General features: G+C 42.3%; 1 protein-coding gene across 2 annotated transcripts in view; it reads right to left on the reverse strand.

Annotated features, from left to right (window-relative positions):
• Positions 1-160: 160 nt before the first annotated feature.
• Napb (NSF attachment protein beta) overlaps positions 161-23,113 on the reverse strand; it is a 39,798-nt gene continuing 16,845 nt past the window's right edge. The window contains exons 4-11 of one of the 2 annotated variants that reach the window (XM_028881832.2): positions 22,733-22,779; positions 22,521-22,598; positions 16,843-16,898; positions 16,609-16,693; positions 5,846-5,950; positions 4,174-4,242; positions 3,424-3,474; positions 161-1,897 (exon numbers count right to left, since the gene is read on the reverse strand). In XM_028881832.2, coding sequence (XP_028737665.1) covers positions 1,787-1,897; positions 3,424-3,474; positions 4,174-4,242; positions 5,846-5,950; positions 16,609-16,693; positions 16,843-16,898; positions 22,521-22,598; positions 22,733-22,779 — 602 coding nt within the window. In that variant the 3' untranslated portion in view covers positions 161-1,786. The remainder of the gene's footprint in view (positions 1,898-3,423; positions 3,475-4,173; positions 4,243-5,845; positions 5,951-16,608; positions 16,694-16,842; positions 16,899-22,520; positions 22,599-22,732; positions 22,780-23,113) is intronic. The other variant, XM_028881833.2, reaches the window with a different exon arrangement.

The raw sequence follows: 23,113 nt of genomic DNA on the forward strand, positions 1-23,113 counted from the left end.
GCAGGGCTATAGAGTCTTCACAATGCCTGACAGACACCGACCACCCGTCCTCATGGGACCAATTTCAAATTCATCTCCTAATTTTGTCTTTAATATTTAAAAGATTGATTTATGATTTTACATATGAGTGTTTTGCCTCATGTATGTATATATGCATGTGCATGTATGTATATATTCATTCACCTGTATGTGTTTATCTGTATGCATGTGCTTATTGAGGGCAGAAGAAGGTACCAGAACTCCTAGGGGAACTGGAGTTACAGGTGGTTTTGAGCCACCCAACATGGGTGCTGGGCATCAAACTTGGGCCCCCTGGAAGAGCAGGAACCATGTCTCTAGCCCCATCCTGCCACTTCCTTTCTCTTCTGAAAGACCTGACTTGCTTATCTGTCCTCAAACTCTCCTCTTTGAGCCCTGGGCCTGGCACAGGAAGAACCACCGACCCTACTCTAGGGCCATCCAAAGATGAAAACACCATTCCAGTGCCATTTCATACCTGATTAATCAGGAGTTTCATTGTCTGTCACATGACAGCAGCACATTAGGACTATGAAGTATTTCTAGTAACACATGCTCTTCAAGCACAAATCATCTCAGCATACAAGTATGCACAAGAGACTCAGGAAGCAAGGCCATGTCTACAGTACTGTATCAGCATATAAGCAGGGAGTGTCAGAATCTGAAATAACAGAGCATACATCTTATATAAATCAAATGGGACAACAGAGTGCATACACACAAGTGAAATCACACCACCAGCTAAGAAATAAACCAGGGACCATCAGACATAGGTTAGGTTCTTATTCAACCAGATATAACATAAATTCTTATGCCACACTGACCCCCACTTAACCACCATGTCCAACAAATGGACACTTAACCACACATATTCTCAAGCTTCAGCTGGAATCTTTTATGCAGCTCTGCTCAAGCTTGGCATACCCATGGTCCAGAAGACAATGTGAGGAGTGTATAAATGTGAGAACAAAGGAAATGCCAGTTATAATATTTTTATGCAAATATGAAGAAGGGATTTCCATTACGACTAAAAGTGGAAACTCTCGAGAAGAGGAAAAATCCATTTCTCATAGGTTTTGTGTGTAAGTTAAAAATATCAATGAAATCCACCCCGACATTCATCTATACAAGAAACAGGACCACACGACCTGCCAGCATGTTCCTTTCCCTTATAATGCAAGTGATGCCAACAGATCCCAGCTAGTCTCAGTGTTTGCCATGTATGTGGGAGCATATGGGGCAAAAAAAAAAAAAAAAAAAAAAAAGCAAATGAATTCATCACTAGCACCATCAAAATAACTATAAAAGAAAGCTAGACAGTTTCTACTCAACTACAAATTTATTCCTAATAATCATCCTAAACTAAGCCACTTGTATAAAGGGTCCATCCAATACCAATACACAACGTCTTTGCAAAGCATCTATAAAACTGGGTCAAGTACCAGAGTTTAGGAAAAAAGAAAAGCACATGGCAACATTGAACGTGGGCCCTGAAAATATCAGAAGAACAGGAATAAGATTCGGCAGTACATCTCAGAAAACTATGAGGATTCTGATAAGCATTATATACTTTGGTTGTCTTAACCACCAAATGAATACAAGCCTCCCATTCTCACAGTAACACAGACATGGCAAGCTGAAACAACACATAAATTGTGTGGCTTATTTACAACAAAATAAGTCATTAAATGGGCATCCCGGAAAGATTGCCTTGCTTGAAGACAAAACTAAAAAGGAATTAGCTGCATGCCACAAAGATGTCAGCACTTCACTTGAGGTCTCCATCTCCTTCTCCATCCCCTTGGATGGACTTCTTGATTCGAAGCAACATGGTGGTCAGCCACTGATCCAAGCGTGATATTGAGTCAAACTCCTTCACCTGGTTTAAGGAATGAAGAATAGGAATTATACCCCAAAACACATTGAAAACTCAAGATGATAGTGACCTAAGCTGTTCGAAGATGTTACTGAAAAAAACCCACTGACTTTGATTAGAAATTACTCATTCTAATTTATAACTTTACTCACTAAAAACAGTTTTCCTAGCTGGGTGGTAGTGGTGCATATCTTTAATCCCAGAACTTGGAAGGCAGAGGCAGGCAGATCTCTGTGAGTTTAAGGCCAGTCTGGTCTACAGAGCGAGATCCAGGACAGTCAGGACTGTTGCACAGAGAAAGCCAAGCCAAACAAACAAACAAACAACCCCCCCCCAAAAAAAGTTTTCCTTTATGCCATAAGCCTGTGCATTTAATTTTTCTCTGGATGTGAATATGTGTATGGCAAAACCCCACAAAAGCTATTATAAACAGAAAGGTGAATTCTATGTGACAGAGGTCAGTGGGCATGGCATAAGAATCAGAAAGACATAAGAAAACTATTATTTACTGACCATGAAAACATACAATCAAATAATTAGGGGATGGGGAGCAGAATTCCCTTGATGGATTTTAGCACATGCAAAGAAAGACAGTGACATTGAGTGAAAGCAGTTAAGGGTAGAAGTGAAGATAGTCCTTTTCACTGTCACTTTAGGACTGGAGTGGAACTCATTCCAGGCCACTGAGAAATCTGCTTTGATTCTGAACACAAGACTGCAACAGATTAAACAAAAACAAAACCAAAAAAGACAAGTACAAAGAAAGTAATCTATATCACAAATACACCAAAGTCCACCAAAGGCCCAGTTTTGATATTTTAGTTTTAACCATAAGCCCTTCTCTACACTGACAGACTGTTCTTTTTTTTTTTTTTTTTTTTTTTTTTTTTTTTTTCGACAGTTTCTTGTTTTTGCCTTTCTGAGCTCACTTGTAGCCAGGCCTCGAACTCACAGAGATCCCTGCTCTGCTCCATGCTGGATTAAAGGCGTGCGCCACCAACGCCGGGCCCTGTTCTTTAATCACCAAAACAGCATGTTACGACTCTGTCACATGTTTCTGAAGAAACAGCACAGCTAAGTTAGTTCTCAGTGGAAATCAAGAATCAGGGCTCAATACAATGAGAACTTCTGCATGGTGATGGGTTAATGGAACTAAATAATTTTTTTTAGATTTATTAATTTTATGTGTATGAATGTATGTACACAATGTGTGCGTCGGGTGCCCACAGAGGTCAGAAGAGGGTACTGGGTCCTCTGGAACTGGAGTCACAGATGGTTATGAGCTGTGGGGTGCTGGGAACCCAACTCTGGACCTCTACAAGAGAAACAAATGTTCCAAACCACAAAGCCATCTCTCCAACCCTTCCTTAATGGAAGTAGTTTGTGGGACATGTAAGACATCTTTAAAAAAATACAAGCAAGTTGAACCACATTTAAATAAATGTTCAGAATTTATACAATGTAAAGAAAAAGGAATTTTTATACTGTAAACCTTTAAAAATGCAAAACTTCCTGAAGGTGTAACTTACCGCTTCAGTGTAAGCTTCACTGTTCTGTTCTTCATGAGCTTCTAGAAGTTTCTGGTGGCATTAAAAAAAAAAAAAAATCAAGAAAGTGCTTTAAGCTAGAAAGTCCTGTTTCTGAAGGAATACTTTAAACACAAATCACCTTGGTATCTCATGAACTGAAGTTCCTAGTATCTCACAAAAGCAGGATATATCCAAATATAAGAATTACCCAAGAAAAAGGTCTAGCTTTATACTGCTATTTCAATTCTGCCTACTCCGGCACAGTGTTAAACAGTCTAACCCTCTTAACATATGAATATCACCAATGAAAAGGCCAAGGCTGAGGTACCCAAGTGATGGCTTGTCTTCACTGTCAACTTGACCCAGTTTAGAGTCACTATTCAAACACATCTCGGGGTGTTTCTAGAAAGGTTTAACTGAAGAAGGAAGAGCTAAAGAGGGAAGACCCACCACCCCGAGTCCTGGACTGGATACAAAGGAAGCGCAAGAGGGGCATTAGCACTCATTTCTCTCTGCTTACACTTTGAAGATGCATTGTGACCAGACATATCATGTTCCTGGTGCCACCAAAATGTAGCCCAAATATACTTCCTCTTTTAAGTTGCCTGTTGTTGGGTTATTTCATTACAGCAATAAGTCCAGTAACCAATAAACCCTCAGAAGACTTACTAAAACTCCAGCCATCAGCAGTCTTAAGTGCTATCACCTGAGAGTAAAGGCTTCTGTCTTCAAAATGGCTTCAGTACTTACTTTCAATAATTTGCATTCTCTGGAGTCAGTAAATGCTGGGAACATTTCCTCGTACTTCTCAAGAGCCAGCTGAGGAAAAAAAAGACCGGTCAATGTGAAACTTAGTGAACTAGGGACATTGTCAATGTCCTATTAATCCAAAAACTTATTTTATCCCATTTAACTGTTGGAGAAATATCATGTTAAACTCCACATCGTAACACAGGGAACCTATTTATTTGGATATTCAATTTCAATTGAGAATAAAATTTCTAAGTTTTTAGATTTCAGTTGGGCTACTCAAGAGAAGAAACTGAATAAAGTCTAATTCACACCAGGATCTACATTTGTCTACTAAACAGAGACCTTCCTTCACACCTCCAAATGTCAAATACCCATAGGGTAGGAGGTACTCTAGGATGGTTTTTCTTTGTAGCTCTTTGAACTCTAGATGGCCAGTGCCAAGGCTGCTTGGTCAGTCTTGCTTTCTAGCTGCCATCGTAATTTGCAGCCTCGACCTTCATTCTATTCTAATTCCACTTCTGGGCTTGTTTGTGTACTTTTTTATTGTTGTTGTTGTTTTTGAGACAGGGTTTCTCTGTGTAGTTTTGGTGCCTGTCCTAGATCTTACTCTGTATACCAGGCTGGCCTCGAACTCAGAGAGATCCGCCTGTCCCTGCCTCCCCAGTGATGGAATTAAAGGCGTGAACCACCACCGCCTGGCCATTTTTTTTAAAAGAGGGCTTAGAAGCTGGGTGTGGTGGCGCAGGCCTTTAATCTCAGCATTTGGGAGGCAGAGGCAGGTGGATCTCTCTGAATTCGAGGTTATCCTGGCCCATACAGTAAGTTCCAGGACTGCCTGAGCTACATAGGGAGACCCTGTCTCAACAACAACAACAAAGGCTATTAGGCCCAGTGTTGTAGTTTAGCAGGTAAAGGCATTTGCTGCCATGCCTGGATTGAGTTTGACCCATGGATCCTGTATGGTGGAAGAAGACTAACTCCTAAAGGGTGTTCTCTAGCTTCCACATGTCTGCTGTGACATATTCATATGCTCTCCCTTCCCCACAAAAAATAAATAACAAACAAATGTAAAAAGAGGGACAGAGGACGTTAGCTTTACTGTCCCTCTTTTAGTTCCCCATTCCATTTAAAGCAACCACTACAGGAAACTTGAAGAGGCCAGCACCGCAGCTGTCCGAAAGATTCACACTCACACATCATGGAAGAACTATTACTTTTACTTGTATGTGTTGGGGCACAGTGAGTATGTATTCTTGTGGCTGTGTGCCCAAGCATGTTAGGGAGGGCGCATATGCACGTAAGTATGTATATGTGGAGGCCAGAGGTCAGTCAAGTGTCTTTCTCAATTACCCTCCACTTTCTTTTTTGAGATGGGTCATCTCCTTGAACCTGAAGTTCACCACTTGGCTGGACTGGCTGGCCAGCAAGCTTCAGGGAACCACTTATTTCTGCCCTCCTCCTCAACGCAGGAAAGACAGATGTGAGCCACTGCATCTGGCTTTTACATGGGTGCTGGGCATGTGAACTCGGTCTGCAGGTTTGTGAGTTCAGTGTGTTATCAACTGAGCCGTTGCCACAGTTCACAAGACCTGCATGAAAAGACATCAAGAACAACAAAGCATCTCTTCTCAAGGGTAAAGTAAGTCATCAGAATCAAGCATCTTCTCACCTTGGCATTCAGCTCATCCACTATAAAGTGACAGAGTGCTGCCTTGAAGAAGTAATCCTTTGCACTGTACTTCAACAAGGGGTTATCCATAGTGTTTGCTCCTACCTAGGCGGAGAAGACAGCAAGTCAATAGCAAAGGCAAAATAACCCACTGCCTACTCGCCTGTTTTGTTTTGTTTTAAAAAAATATTTTTCAGTATCTTATACTGATATACTCAATACTAGATAGGACAAAGTTTTACTAGATAAGAAATAATTATTAGGCACATGAACTGTTAAAAATGCCTAGAAGACCTCTGCTTCTGAGACGATGAAAAAGTCTCAGCTTTGCACCATTCTTCCTATGAAAGACAACTAGAGTTTGTTATTTTAAGAAAAATGCCTGTTGTATGATATCTTGATTGCACTATAACAGTAAAGTTTGCTCTGAGTCAGAGGGCAGAGCTAGCCATTAGCTGACCAAAATTAACCATAGAGGTCTTGAAAGACTGAAGACAGATAGGAGACAGGAAGTAGTAAAGTGGGGCTGAGAAAAGATCTCCATCGCTTCTTTGATCATTCAGGTTCTTACCCTGATATCTGACTCCTGATTTCTATTAATAAAGAATAATTAGATAAATGCTACAAATGTCTGTGGACAGAAGGCACAGGATAGCCAAGCAGTAAATCACCTGGGGACTCGGGGGCGGGGCTACTGGGTTTTATTCTTTACTACAACCCCAACATAGAAATTAAGAACCCAGCATCCAGAAGCTCCAGGAGAAGCCAATGAAAAGAGAACAGGTGCTGGGCGGTGGTGGCGCACACCTTTAATCCCAGCACTCGGGAGGCAGAGGCAGGTGGATCTCTTTGAGTTTGAGGCCAGCTTGGTCTACAGAATGAGATCCAGGACAGGCACCAAAACTACACAGAGAAACCCTGTCTTGAAAAACCAAAAATAAATAAATAAAATAAAATAAAATAAAATAGAACAGGTAAAGGTCTTAAGGGGCCTAACAGGGGTGGGAACTTCCACATCATAATGGTAATGTTACCTTCCTCTGCCCAGAGTCTCCTTTCTAGGTATTAGCAAAGGCCTAGGGGAGCCTGAGCTTCCACCTCTATCAGTACCCCTAGCTCTCCAAATGGTGCTAAAGAGGGCCAATAAAAATCAGATGCAGCCTCAGAGCACAATCTGAAGTTCATCAATCACAGCACAATCTGAAGTTGACCACAGAGGCAGTAGACAATCAGGGGGACAGAAATGTTAGACCTGTCTAAGTTTGCTTAAAGAAGTCCTCAGGAAAAATTCCTCAACAAGCTTACAAAAATGCTTGACGCTAATAAAAAAGAAAAGAAAAATCAGAGCAAGTGGTAGAGCTTTGTGGTGGAGCACCACGGAGCTCAATCTCCAGAATCACAAAAGTAAAAAAGCAACAATAAAGAAACACTTGGAGCTGGGTGGTAGTGCACACCTTTAATCCCAGCATTAGGGAGGCAGAGGCAGGTAGATCTCTGTGAGTTAAAGAGCAGTCTCCTCTATATAGCAAGGTCCAAAACAGTAGAACCCAGTTTCTTGAAAATGAAACAACAAAACAAAAACAAAACAAGACAAAACAAAACAAAACAAGACAAAACAAAACAAAACAAAACAAAACAAAACAACAAAAAGGAAAGAAAGAAATATTTGGAGCTAGAGAGACAGCTCAGCAGTGAAGAGCACTTGCTGTTCTCCCAGAGGATTCAAGTTCAGCTCCCAGAATTCATATCAGGTGGCTCACAACCATGGGTAACTCCAGTAACAGGGTATCTGATATCCTCCCATGGCCTCCTGGACATCTGTACACACATACACATGAATACACACGTAAAGCTGCCTCTGGGGGGCCAGCCTCCAGGCAGCACCCAGGGTATGCAAAAAAATTCCATGAATGCAGTGAGGGCTAGACTTTTTCTATTTGAGGGGAATAAGAAAGAAACACATGCTTTTTGATGGTAACTTTTTCGTTTACTTCATCTTGAAATATCCCTTTCTGTAAATCTCTGTCTCCACACAGCCACATTTTCTACATACCTCTTCTACACAGCTATACATTTCATCTACATAGTTCTCTTCTATCCATATATCTCTCAACAGCTACATCTCTTTTCTCAACACATCTCTCTTCTACACACACTTCTTTCTACCCTGCTATATTTCTTCACATACAGCTACATTTCTCTTCTCAATCACTCACACACTCACTCACACACTCATTCACTCACTCACCTCTTCACTCACTCACTACTTACTGCTACTTACAGAACAAACTCTGGACAATAAATAAATTACATAATCAGGGTCACATAGCCTTACTTGAGTAAACAATAAGAAACAGAGCCATTCTGGTAACACATGAGAAATCACATGGCCTCCTGAAATGTCACACTGACTGTAGCTATGGCAATGCTTGGCTGTCAGCCAGGTCCCTGACAGGCAGTCTGTAAAGCAAAGCAAAATGGCACGTAGACATCCAGAGCCTAATGTTTCCGGACAGAGAGTGACACTGAAATTCAGGACCTAAACAATAAACAGTTATTTGGCTGAACCTTGAGCCTTGAGTCATAAAACTGAGGTTTAGGAGTACGTGCAGAAAGTCAACTGTTGCAGGGAGTTATGTCTACTAAAGTTGTTTTGTGCCTGACCTTGGTTAAACATACACCTGGGAATCTGTCTTTGTGCAATCATTTGCAGGGGCAACTAGTTTACTTTGAATTTGCTCTGAGGGCTAAAATTAGCTAGATTGGTAAAAGTCTGTCTTTGTAGCTGAGAATACTGTTACTTTCCTATGTCAATCTGAGTTGTGAAAAATATCCTAATATTATATCTAGTCATCAAAATTAGACAGCTTAAGACAAAATCATCTTCCTGACCATCCACAGATATATGTGCCCCAAAGTACAAAACACACCATCAATGGGCTATGGAAGCAAGGCTTTTGGGGTTCCTCCATCATAGAGTTACTCATCTGGTAGGCTGACACCTGAATTATTAATTGCCATTTGTTATATTTATGTCACGGCCTGTGACGCGCGCGCGCGCGCGCGCGCGCGCACGCACACACACACACACACACACACACTACACATAATACAAATAAATCTTAAAAGAGAGAAAAATACACACACACAAATGAAGATGTGATGGGAGAACAAAATGAAGGAATATTTTCGTGATTCTGGGGAGATGGCTCAGCCGGTAAAGAAACTGCTGTGAAGGGTTGGGGATTTAGCTCAGTGGTAGAGTACTTGCCTAGCAAGCACAAGGCCCCAGGTTTGGTCCTCAGCTCCAAAAAGAAAAGAAAAAGAAAAAGAAAAAAAAAAAAGAAAGAAAGAAACTGCTGTGCAAGCTCAAGGACCTGAGTTTGAACCCCAGCTCTCACTTTAAAAAGAAAAACAAGGCAGCATGGGCATAGAATCCCTGCACTGGAACTTCTACACACATGCACATTGTGTACAAAAGCACATGACCATGCACATACACACACACCACATACACAAAAGAAAGAAAAACACAAATGGAAGTTTTAGAACCCAAACCCGCAGTGACTTCTGTATATGCACTAAATGGGCTCAACAGCAGGGGGGATGGGACACAGAGAAACTGAACAGGATGGCACAGGACAGAAGTTTCTCAGAGTAACAGAGAGGTAGTAGGTCTACCCTTCATGCCATTTGCTGGAAGTGCAGTGTAAATGCTGGAAAGTACCTGAAGAAATGACAAATCAACACTTGGCCATCTGACAAGAAATAAGCCTATAGACTGCAGTGGAGTGAAAATCAAGCAGCAGAGACCCAGACATCTGCACGCAAGCCACATTAGAGTTAAACTCATGAACCTGAAGACAAGGAACTATCAACCCAGAGTCCTACCTTTAGGGAAAATGTTTCTAGAATGGAGAGAAATATGAAGACATTACCAGATGGACAGAAATTAAGATAATTTGTTAGCAAAGGTCTGCCTTTTAAAAAATGGCACAAGTATGCACTTTAAATAGAGAGAAAACAGTAAAATAATGCATTCTGGAGGAATAGGAAGGAAAAACATAGTAAGCAAAAATTCAAGTACCACAGGCTTTCCTTCTTAACTTTTTCTAAACTATGTTTGATGGCCGAAGCAAAAATTCCAACACTGCTGGATGAAGTCCTAATGTGTGCACAGTACATTAAAGACAATTAATTGCAGAACCAAGGAGCATCAAATGAGGCAAGATTTTTTACATTTCACTCGAATTAATAAAATGACGACTACACTAGTCTTTGATGAGCCATGTCAACATGATGACACAGGAGGGCAACTGCTTAAGAAAATATCACTAGAAGAAATGTATCCCCCCTGCCCCTCAAGACAGAGTTTCTCTGTGGAACAGCCCTTACTGTCATGAAACTCACTTTGTAGACCAGGCTGGCCTTGAACTTGCACAGATCTGCCTGCCTCTGCCTCCCAAATGCTGAGATTAAAGGTGTGCACCACCACACCCAGCTGGAAGAAATAAATCTTCAGGACATTACAGATAACCAAGTAACCAACAAGAGGCAGGGGAGAGAAAATGACAACAAAAACCAGAGCACAGTTAGAAAGTAAAATACAAAATGGTAGAATTAAGCTCTAACATACCAACAATTAATCAAATGTGCAAGATATAATCACATCAATGAAAGGACAGATTTGAGCTGAAAATACTTCAGTTGATAAAGTGCTTTCCTTGAAAACATGGGGCCTTGAGTTCAATCATCAGCTGTTAGCAAGGAAAAAAAAAGACAGATTGCAGAGTGGATGAAAAATGTATCTCAATTATAAGAAATTCAAAAACTTTACTTGCATTATAATGGTACAGAAAGAAGTAAAAGATGTATAAACATCACCGAAAAGGAAAACAGGAAAGAAATAGGAGAGGCTTTAAGTCTTTAGCACAAGCATAATTACCAAAGATACAGGATGTTATAGAATGATAAAAGGATAAATCTGATGAGAACCATGACCCAGACACACAGAAGCCAAGGGTGACATGGTGAGCAGAATGGTGGGTAAGGCCACAGTGACAGCTGAGGCCTTCAATATACAGCAGAAACAAACAGAAAACCATCAAGAAACCCAGTGGTTCTAATCAGCTAATAAGGTTTAATCAACACAGAGAGCAGGCCATGCAGCAAGGGCAGAACCACAAAGCACAAGCCAAGACACACTCTGCATCCTACAATAATCTTCAACAAGTTTCTAAAAGAAATCACACAGAGCATGCTCTCTAATCACAATAGAACCAAAGAGAACGATTACAGGATAATCAGCAAACACTTAGACATACTTTTTAAAAACTTTTCAAGACAGTGTTTCTCTGTGTAGCCCTGGTTGTCCTGGAACTTGCTCTGTAGACCAGGCTGGCCTTGAACTCAGAGATCCCCCTGCCTCTGCTTCCTGGGTGCTTAGATTGCAGGCATATGCCGCCACTACCACCTGACTGACAATAAATACTTCTAAAGTGTCTATGAGTCTGCAAATCTCAAGGGAAAATAATAGGTACAATGAGTTGAGTTAAAATGAAAATACAACAAAGTAATCACGAGACACACTTAAGGCAGCTATGAAAAGACAACTGTGGTGATATTTTATTTGTGCACTCCAATAAAACTTATCTAGGTATCAGAGAACAGAGCCAGCCACCAAATTAGACATAGAGGTCAGGCGTGGTGGCACACACCTTTAATCCCAGCACTAGAGGTCTGAACAGACAGACAGGAAGTGATAGAGCTGGGCGGAAAGAGGAAAGTGATGTAGCTGGGCAGAGAGAGGAAGTAAGATGGCAGGGCACAGAAAGGTATAAAAGTGTGAGCATACAGGAAGTAGCTCTCTCTTGGCTGAGGATTTCCTAGCAGTAAGAACGTGGCTGGCCATACCACTCTTGGGCATATACCCAAGGAATGCTCAATCATACCCAAAGATACATGTTCAACTATGTTCATAGCAGCACTATTCATAATAGTCAGAACCTGGAAACAACCTAGATACCCGTCAACCAAAGAATGGATTAAGAAAATGTGGTACATATACACAATGGAGTACTACACAGCAGAGGAAAACAATGACAGCATGATTTGCAGGCAAATGGATGGAACTAGAAAATATCATCCTGAGTGAGGTAACCCAAACCCAGAAGGACAAACATGGTATATACTCACTCATAAGTGGATACTAGATATAAAGCAAAGAACAATCAGACTGCAACCCACAGATCCAGGGAGGCTACAAAGCAGGGGGGACCCTAGGATGACTGTGGCTTATAATAAGTTTTGGTTTTACTCAATTACTTGGCAAGCCTCAATGAAACAATTCACTATCACTATTAGGATAAGAATTTATACTGTATCAAGCTGATAATAGAAAAATAAATAAATAGGGCTGGAGAGATGACTCAGAGGTTAAGAGCACTGGCTGTTCTTCCTGAGGTCCTGAGTTCAATTCCCAGCAACCACATGGTGGCTCACAACCATCAACAATGAGATCTGGTGCCCTCTTCTGGCCTGCAGGTGTACATGCAGGCAGAACATTGTATACATAATAAATAAATAAAAATGAAAAAAAAAAAAAGAAGAAGAAGAAGAACGTGGCTGGCTTCTTTCTGCTTCTCTGATCTCTAAGTTTTCACCCCAATATCTGGCTCCAGGTTTTTTATTAATAAGACCATTTAGCAATTCATCTTACAGACAACCACTATCAGTAGAAACACAGATACCACACAGGAAAATCAGTAAGCAACTAAGCTTCCATCTCAAATGTCCCAGAAAGACAGAGACAGAGAGATCTAAAGAATACACAGAAATACATAAAAATGAAAATACAAAAGCACAAGAAATAAATCATTAAATTCTACCCAATGTTTAAATATTAAAATCAACCATCATAAATACTTTCAAAAAACATGGGGCTAGAGCTGTGTTGCAGCTCTGGCTGCTCTTCCAGAGGTCTTGGGTTTGATTTGCAGCACCCACGCGGTGGCTCACAACATCTATAGTCATTGGGTTCAGGTGAACTTCCCTAGCTGGCAAGAGCCAACACACATTTCCATTCCTCTGGAAAAGGAAGTGGAGAGGACAACAGGGCACTCTGACGCGGCCTCTCTCAGGCTGCCTTATGTCCAAGCATCTCCTGCTGATTTCACCTTTGTCCTCAAATGTGGTAAATGGCAGCCATGCGTGTTAGTGGGTTCTGAGTTGCTTCAGGAAATTATCAGTGCATGTTTGGAGGCCCTGAAACTTCTGATGATCAAGTAGGATTTATCCTAGAATGTATGACTGACTTAACACACACTGTATTAATGTAATAGAGGACAAAACTGCAAGCTTTTTTTAAACACATGCATGAAAGGATCTAACAAAATCCAACATCCTTTGATGGAACAAGCACTGAATAAAAAAGGAAGAAACAAGAGCTTCCTCAAATTGACAAAAAGCATTAAGAGCAACCCCACAGCTGGCAGCCTACTTAGTGGTGAGAGACTGAAAGCTTTTCCTCTGCAATTAGGACCAAGAAAGATGAGGATGCCTGTGTTCACCATTTCTCTATTAAATACTGTAATGGAGGTTCCAATCAGAGAGTAAGTGAACTGACAAAAAAGTGACATTAAAAGACATTCAGACTGGGGAGGAAAACCTAAACATCTTGTATATAAAAGTTCTATGAAATTTACAAAATCATTAGAGCTAATAAATGGGCACAGCAGGGTGGCAGCATAGAAGATATATAAAGAAGCAAAACAACAGTCTACAACCTGAGGAGGAAACTAAGGCAACCGTGTTTGCAGTAATGTTAAGAAGAACAAGATACTAAGGAACATATTTAACAACAAAACACAACTGAACAAGCAAAAAAGATGTAAGTATGTGGAAAACATCCTGTATGAATAATGTGATGGTTAATACGAGTACCAACTTGGGACTAGAATAACAGCTCAGCAGTTTAGAGCACTTGTTGCTTGCGGAGGACCCTAGTTCAAGTCTCAACACCCACATGTCAGCTCACAACCATCTGTAACTCCAGTTCCAGAGGATCCTATACCCTCTTCCACAGGCACCAAGTACAATACATGCATATGGTGCACATACATATAGGTGTGCAAAACATTCATATACATGAAGCAGATAAATAAATAAAATGTGATCTTCAACTTGACAGGATTCATAGTTATCTAGGAGGCAAGCCCTTGGGCTTCTTGTGATAGATTACCTAAACTGGGTTAGCCTCTGAGAATGTCCATGAGAGATTCTAAACTAAACTAGGTGAACTGAGGTGGGTATACCCATCTTAACTGTGCCACACATAAAGAGGAAGAAGGAAGCTGACTATCAATCAGCTTTCATCACTCTCTGCCTCCTGACTGTGACTGCCATGTGACCAGCTGCCTCATATTCCTGCTGCTGTGAGTTCTGACCATAAAGGACTTATACCCTAGTAAGCCAAAATATACCCCCCTTTTGGTTTTGGTTTTTCAAGACAGAGTTTCTCTGTGTAACCCTGGCTATTCAGGAACTCACTCTATAGACCAGGCTGGCCTCAAACTCACAGAGAGCCACCTCCCTTTGTCTCCCAAGTGCTGGGACTAAAGGCATGCGCCACCACTGCCTGGCTAAATCTTTCTGTCTTTAAATTACTTTTGTCAGTCATTTAATCGCAACAACACAAAAACTAAGTGTTTAGATCATATGTCTAAATACTCATAAATGGCAATATTCTCTGAAGATTAATCCTATGTGTCAACACGAGTAGATCATGGGTGCCCAGATACTGGCTAAATATCATTCTGCATGTTTCTGTGTAAGATTTGTATTTTAATCATCAGAGGAGAAAAGCAGACTTCCTTCCCCAACAGAGATGGGCCTCAGCCAACTTACTGATACATGGACCAATTACAAGTCTAGGCAAAGAGGCTAGTGAGATGGCTCAGAGAGCAAAGGTGCTCACCGTCAAGCTGGCAGCCTGTTGATTTCCTGGATTCCTGGTGAGAGAACTAACTTCTGCAAGTTGTCCTTGCATTTGGCCCCCTGCCCCAATAAACAAATAAATGTAATAAAAATATACTTTTTTTTTTAAGTTTAAGAAAAGGACAGCTGATCCTCCTCACCTGATAGTTCTAGCATTGAGACACTGCTCTCCTGCATTCAGAGTAGAGCTCATATGATCTATTTTCATGACAGATCTGGGCCATCTCAACATCTACCATTGAGAGTGAACCCCTAAAGTCTTCTCTCTTTTCTTCCTGCACTCCAATCTTTTGGCTCTATTTCTCTTGACTAATATGCTCTTTGAATTGCCCTACACACCCAGTTCAAGTCCCATTAACAGTGAAGCTAGATTCACTGCAGGATGACCCACTTATCCCAATTTTTTTTTTTTTTTTCGAGACAGGGTTTCTCTGTGTAGCTTTGCGCCTTTCCTGGAGCTTACTTGGTAGCCCAGGCTGGCCTCGAACTCACAGAGATCTGCCTGGCTCTGCCTCCCGAGTACTGGGATTTCAAGAGATCCAGAAGGAGGACAACCTTGAGAAATAAGAGTCAACTGCAGGACTGACAGTTTCTGATTTCAAACTTCCCTGTAAAGATACAGTTGTCAGAACAAAGTGATACTAGCATAAAGCTAAACAGATGGGTGGAGTACGAAGCCCAGAATGAGGCCCCTGTACTAGTGAGACAACTTCCGGCAGCGGCCCCAGACCACTGAAGAATGTATTTAACAAATGACAATGAGTAAAGTGATGTCCATATGTCAGAGTGAAGGTTGGTCCCTGTCTAACATGCACACAAAATTCAGAATGGATCAAAGACTTGAACCTAAGGGCAGAAATCTTAAGAGTCTTAGAACAAATCACTGGCTAAAAAGGTTTTCTGTACTCTACTTTCTGCACTCACACACACAAAGTAAGTAACTGTAAAAATTTATTTTAAAGATTAAAAAAATCTAGACCAAGGCAAATAAACAACAGAATAAAAGTAAAATCCATGCAATGGGAAAAAATATTTGTAAGATATTACTGACCATAAAGAACCTGTATCCTAATATCTAGGATTAAAAGAACTCCTAAATCTCAAAATGAACAAAGGACTCAGACATTTCACCAAAGATGGAAAATGGCCAGTGAGCACACAAAAATTAATATCACTTATCATGAGAGAAAGATGAGATGATGACCCTTCACATTCATTAAGGATCACAGAGAGATGCCAGTGAGGATGTGGAGAAGCTGAGCCCTGGGCACTGTGCTCAATGATCTAGTACTCTGTAAGAGTCTGGTAGCTTCTCAGCAAGGTAGGCTTGGGGGTACCATGAAGCCCAACAATCTCTATTCCATCCCCAAGTATGCAGCAAAGACAACTGAGAACATGCTCCCACAAAAGTTAAGTGCAAATGTCCACAGCAGTACATCCTCAATAGACCCCAAGTGGAAGCACCCAAATGCTTATCAACAGACGAACATATAAGCCAGAGTAAGTATTATTCAACCATGAAAATCAATGAAACATTGACACCTGTTACAATATGAAGAACCTTGAAAACACTATGACAAATGACGAAGTCAGTCCCAAAGAACAGACAGCGCAGTATTCCGTATATGTGAAAGGGTCAAGAATGGCAAATCAGGGAAATAGAAAGCAGGTTGTCTTTCCAAGCTTCTTCTGGGAGTGATGGGGATGTCTTAATTAGTAGGTAGTAGTGACTGTTACAAACATTGTCAGGGTGACAACAGAGTGCTCACCTGCTCGTAGATCTCGATGGCTTTCTGATACTGCTCCAGCTGTGCTGCGTAGGCTGCCACCTTCAGCAGACACTTGTTAGCAGAGCTGAAAGTGGGACAGTGCAGAGTAAGTGACAAAACTGAGGAGACATGGCCTGAGGACACTTGCTCCTGGCAGAGATGCTCAGACGACAAAGATGCTGTATCCTTTACCACCTATGAAAAGCCATGACTGATACAAAGAAGAGCACATACCTGTTAGACTCTTCTCCTTTGTAATAATCAGCAGATTGTTCATAATGTGCAATAGCCTGAAAGTACATACATTTACTTTACAAACAATTCATTCATGGAATTGTATTTAAAAACTACACATGGGGGCTGGTAAGATGACTCAGTAGGTAAACACGTTTGCTGCCAGGCCTGACAATCCGAGTTTGACTCCTGGACTCTGATGGTGGTAGGAGAAAAGGGAGTCCTACCAGTTACCCCTGACCTCCACAAGCGTGTCATGGCACACATGTGCACACATAAAATAAATGAATAAATGTAATAAAAAAATTAAAACTATACGTACACTGATATTTTCCCCTATAACAAAGCTTATTCCAGTGATAAATCTTTCAGAACTTGGCCTTCTCAGCAAATACAGTAAAGCATGTGACCCTGAAGCCTCCTGAAGACAAAACCCTTGTGTTTGAGGTGGAAGATGTGATCTCCTGGCTTCCTGCATCTGCCACAATGCCTGTCGATTGCTGTCATGCTTCCCTATCATGATGGACTCTATCCCCCTGGGACTCTAAACCAAAATAAGTTCTTTGTTCCATAAATTGCTTTTGGTCACGCTGTTTTATGTACAGCAACAGAAAAGTAACCAATAGTTTCCCTCACACATGGCAAACGGTCCAGCTTCCACTGCAGTCAGGGTGGCCCCATGACTAGTTCTCTGATAGACTGTGACTAGCCAAACATCTTACTCTGTACCTTTTCCTTCATCTTTTCCACTTCCTAAAAGCTAAGACATGGCCAGGTCGGGGGTGACGGAAGCCACAGACTGAAGAGGGCAGGATTCTATCAACCTGCTTCCTAACTAACTGTTATCCCAGCATACTCATACTCTACAACTTACTGCAACAGCTTTGACTGTTCCTACTACCACAAGTACCACCTGAGCAAAGGTGTTCCTCCCATTTAAAACATGTGACCCCAAGCAACAGTCAAATGGAGAGAGAAGAAAGCTAGAAGCCCTCATCAGGCTGACAGAGTATTAGTGAAATCAGACCCCCCTGACATTCAGAAGGTAGAACATACTACCAGAGCCCCAAAGTAATGCAAAGCAGCTACAAGAACAGTATAATTAAGCCTGATGAGAGCCGGGTGTTGGTGACACACTCCTTTAATGCCAGCACTTGGGAGGCAGAGGCAGGTGGATCTCTATGGATCTGAGGCCATCCTGGTCTACAGAGAGAGTTCCAGGACAGCTAAAACTACACAGAGAAACCCTGTCTCAAAAAAAAAAAAAAAAAAAAAAAAAAAAAAAGGCCGGGCGGTGGTGGCGCACGCCTTTAATCCCAGCACTCGGGAGGCAGAGGCAGGCGGATCTCTGTGAGTTCGAGGCCAGCCTGGACTACCAAGTGAGTCCCAGGAAAGGCACAAAGCTACACAGAGAAACCCTGTCTCGAAAAAAAAAAAAAAAAAAAAAAAAAAAAAAAAAAAAAAAAAAAAAAAAAAAGGCCTAATGAGGATGAATCTGGAAATAATTAGCAACAGGCAACGTACACGGGTAAGGGCCTGGAAAACCAATCAATGACTTCTACGGCCCAAATGGCATCAGTATGTGTGGTGATATTTTATTTGTGTTGATGTGATATTTTATTTGTATGTTAATAAATAAAGTTTAAGCCATTTTAAGTAAACATAAATGTCAGGCAGTGGTAACACATGCCCTTAATCCAATCACTTGGCAGGCAGGGTCGCTCGCTGTGTGTTCAAGGCCACACTAGGGAACAGAGCCAAGCTTGGTGACACACACGTTTAGTCTCAGTACAAACCATAGAGACCTGGAGGTCTGTACAGATAGGCAGTGACAAGGAAGTGAGGTACCTGGGCTAAGAACCAATGAGAGGGCAGAACAGCAAGGCAATAAAGGCGTGGGTAGACGGCAAGTAGCTCACTTTCAGGAGCTGCAGAGCTGGTGAGGTAAGGTTGGTTGGTGGCTCTCACTATTTCCCTGATCTCTACGGCTTTCACCCCTATATTTGGCTCTGTGTTTTTTATTTAATAAGACCATTTAGAAATTCGTCTACAAGTATGTCTATAGGAGACTATAAAACAGATCAGGTAAGCATTTTCTGCAGTGGCTTAAATCCTACTTTGGGATCTAGGAGCTGATTGAGTTCTGCTGGCAAGTACTCAGTGATCCTGTAACAGTACAGCCACCAACAACATGGGAATAAGTGCTGTGTCTTGAGATTGACAGTAAAACTTCAGTTTTGCATCACTTAAACATTTAAACAAGTTAATTTTGGGAGGGAGGGTCAGAGGCACGTGGAAGTCAGTGGACACTGTGAAGTTGGTTTTCCCTTTCCACGCTGTCTGGGTTCTGGGGATTGGACTAGTTCCTCAGGCTTACACGGGTGCTTTACCCCCTGAGCCACCTCACTGGCCCAATTTCAAAGATTTTTATGTGCCACAAATGTTTTTGCTTCTGATGATTAAGCAGTAAAACACCTTTGTTGGCTTGTAGATGTACACAAGCAATAATAGGTTTTCAGTCCTGTGCCTTAATTTACAAGGCTTTCCCAATAAGCCCCAAATACACAGCTAGTGGCACAAGAAAGTCAGACTAAAGGTGCTGGGCACAGAAATAAGAAAACAAATGGAACAGAGCAGGCTTGAGAACTGCATCGGATACCCTCTGCCTGTCTGTAGAGCGTGATTACAGCTGATGGAGCCAACACTACTGAAGTCTCTGGGGTGTGGGGCATCCCAAGAACACCCACCTTGAACAATTCTTCAATAAGACACCAACTTCACTGGTTAAACATGTGAGCTACACAGTTAAAGGTAATGGGTAAAAGTGCCAAGATAGAAAAAGGTTAGGTATACTATCACCCCATTTAACAGATACAAAAGTCCATACAAAAAACAGCAGGACAATACAATCACTTGGAATCCTTCTCAGAACTGTCACACACATGGTTCCATATCCCACAGAAGCAAATTCTATGAGGGAAGACCCAGGACTGCTGTTGACCATAGCATCCCTGAGCCCAGGATAATGCCTACCATATGGCAGGTGCTCAGTAACCAGAAGTGAATGAATAAAAGGCCTGTACTAGACCACTATCAATATTCCAAGTAATACAAAGGACCAAAAAATTTCAGCAAATTTATGATGGGGGGGGGGGGGAGAAAAGCCTTTGGGCCTGGGGTGTTGCCTAGTGGTAGAGTACATGCTTGGCCTCCATGAGGCTTTGGATTTGATGGCTGGCCTCATCCTCTTGCCCCCTCTGAATGATTCTTATTCTCTGAACTACTTAGCATTGTTTCCACTGTAACAAAGGGATCAGGGCACAAAAAAAAAAAAAAAAAAAAAAAAAAAAAAGCCATGTCTCCTGTGAAAAACCTGGACCACAGACCCTCCTCCTAGGGAGAGGGAGGTACCCTCTTCCTAGTTTTTCACTGAGAGCAGCGAACAGGGTTGAGTTGAGCCATATGGAGCTGCTATCTCACACAGGAAGGTGGGCAGAAGTCCATACTTAACCATTTGGTCTAACTTAGTATTTATTAGGAAGATATCCATTATAAGTTTTATTTATTTTTCAGACAGTGTCATTGGAACCGGCCTGAAACTTGCTATAGCAACCCAGAATAATATTTGTACATATTACATGTCCTCCACAAGACCCACTCTACTGAGTGAAAAGATAATGTCCATCCCAGCTGCTGAGAAAACTAAGTCCCAGTCACAGCAGACCTGTCCCTTCCTATCCTTTTATTAATCCTACACCAGAGATAAATTGTGGACTCTATTTATTCCCCACTCCCTGCCCCCATTAACCCCATGCAACCAACACATACACATGTGGGATAGTCCTCTTCAGAATAAGACCAGAGCTTCCCCAGAAAAGAGACTAGGGAGTGGGGCAGTGTGTGTGTGTGTGTGTGTATGTGTGTGTGTGTGTGTCTGTGTCTGTGTGTCTGTGTGTGTTGGGTGGTGAACAGCATGAAGCAAATGAAAGCAATTTCTGTGTTCAGAAAACAACAATTGTGGCAGCTGGTATGATATCAGTCTCGGATGCTTCCTGAATCTTTGACTATGTCAGAGAGAGGGCACAGTATGTTTGCTTACTCACAAGTATTTGTTTAGAACCTACTACGTCCTGGCCTTGGGGGCCTATAAGAAAAGTAGTGGCAGAACTTGGCAGTCGTGACATCAAGACCAGAGGTGGGAAGGAGACAGAAACAAGAGAATCGTGAACAAGCATATGCCACAGGATAAAAGGTGACACGTGGCTGTAAAATGGGGTGGGGCTGAGTAAGGAGTGCGTATTTGCGGGAGTGTCATCTGAATAAGTACTCCTGGGGTCTATAATCTTAACTAGGGGGCCATGAGCTAGAAAAGGTGATAAAGGACACAAGGCCTCAGCTTGTGGATGTGTGAAGAAGAGTTGGGCAGGCAGAGGGAACAGCTTGTACCCAGGTCCCAGGGCAGGAGCTCCACTGGATCAGGAAAGGAACAGCATGGAGGTCGCAGTGGCTAGAGCAAGGTGGACAGAACAAAAGAACAGGATAAATGTGAGGTCCCAGAGATACAGGAGTGGGTCATGAAGACCTAGTGCAGGTCTCCAGCTGTTCCCGAAGTGTATGTCAACAAAAGGCTGTACACAGGGGCTGGGGTGATAGTCAGTGTCAACAGCACTGACTTCTTACACAGGACCGAGGCTCGATTCTCAGCACCCACAGGGAGGCTCAAACCATCTGTAACTTCAGTTCCAGGGGGATCCAATACTCTCTTCTGGCCTCCAAGGGCACATGTAGACAAAACACCCAAACACATAAATGATTTTTTGTTTGTTTTTTTGAGACAGGGTTTCTGTGTAGCCTTGGCTGTACTAGAACTAGCTCTGTAGACCAAGGTGGCCTCAAACTCATAGGTCTGCCTGCCTCTACCTCCAGAGTTCTGGAATTAAAGGTATGCACCACCACAGCACAGCTTAAAATGAACCTTAAAAGAGAGAAAGAGAGAGAGAGACAGAGAAAAAAGACCGTAGAGACAGACCGGCATACCAGTATCAAGGCTCACTGTGGCTGCTTTGCTGGTTGAGAGTCTGGGATAAGGGAACTAGGGAGCAGATGTGAGAGACCAGCTGGGGGCTCTGATCACATGAAACTGGGGACAGGTACGGAGAAGAGCTGAGACACGGGAGTAGTGAGAACAGTACCCGAAAACCTCCTCACAAACTAGATGGGGCTAGAGAAATGGCAAGGAAACCTGCTGACTGGAGAACTCAGGAGTAGGGGCAGCACTTGAGAAGAGAATCTGGTCTAAAACCCACTGGCTCAGAGATGACTGTGGGACCCAAGAAGAAAAGCTGGCAAGCAGGCCACAGATGAGAGCAGTGATGCTGACCGAGGATGCAGTTTGCCTTCCACCTCTCCAGAGCCTTAGAGAACTTCAGCAGACAGGTATAAAGCCTTTCGACCATTTTGACATGACTCACAGCACCAACATCAGGGAAGCTCAGGAAACCCCTGGCACTGCAGGTAAACCGGCTCTTTACTCAGCCAGCTAGGCCCAGGCGGTCTCCTTCAGGACACCTGGAATGATTCTGGACCACTCCAGTCAGCTGGGAAAGAGGAGGAGTGGATTCCTAAGAGGCCAAGCATCCACCTTCTGCACCAAGCTCATGGGCGTGGTCTGTGCTTACCTTCTCAATGTCCACAAGCTCAGTCTCATAGATCTCTGCAATCGTGATGTGGTGCTTGGCTGCGATTGTAAACCTTCCCTAGGGGAGAAAGCAGAGTCATACACCTGCTTTACCTACACAATCACCAATCAGTTTGGGAACAGGAAAAAATACAACTCTAAAGCAGCTCAAGGACTCCACCCCACAGCCATTCAAGCAATGCAATGTCTTACCATGTCTGTGTAAATGTCGATGGCTGCATTTAAGCAGTTGATAGCCTCTGAAGCGTGGGCATTTAAGAAAAACAATGAAAAATTCATTCAGTGAAAGAGGGTTCAGCTGAGCCTGTTTCTTGGCTGCTACTGATGGTAAGGAGGTAAAATTTTAGGTAGCGGGTGGGCAGGCTGGTTAGTGGGAGCAGACACAATCATGCACAGTCCAGATTCATTAGCGTGGCTTTGTTCCTAGCAGCTGCACTGGTATTTAAAGCAGTGTGGTTGCAGTAGTAACTGGTTCAGTAACTCTTAGGGCGGTCCATCAAGGTGGCAGATTCTATTACAAAGGAAACAAGACCACAGGGATTGCCACCCACACTGGTAAATCACACCTACTAC

Source organism: Peromyscus leucopus, chromosome 4 (genome assembly GCF_004664715.2).
Source record: "Peromyscus leucopus breed LL Stock chromosome 4, UCI_PerLeu_2.1, whole genome shotgun sequence".
Taxonomy (NCBI): domain Eukaryota; kingdom Metazoa; phylum Chordata; class Mammalia; order Rodentia; family Cricetidae; genus Peromyscus; species Peromyscus leucopus.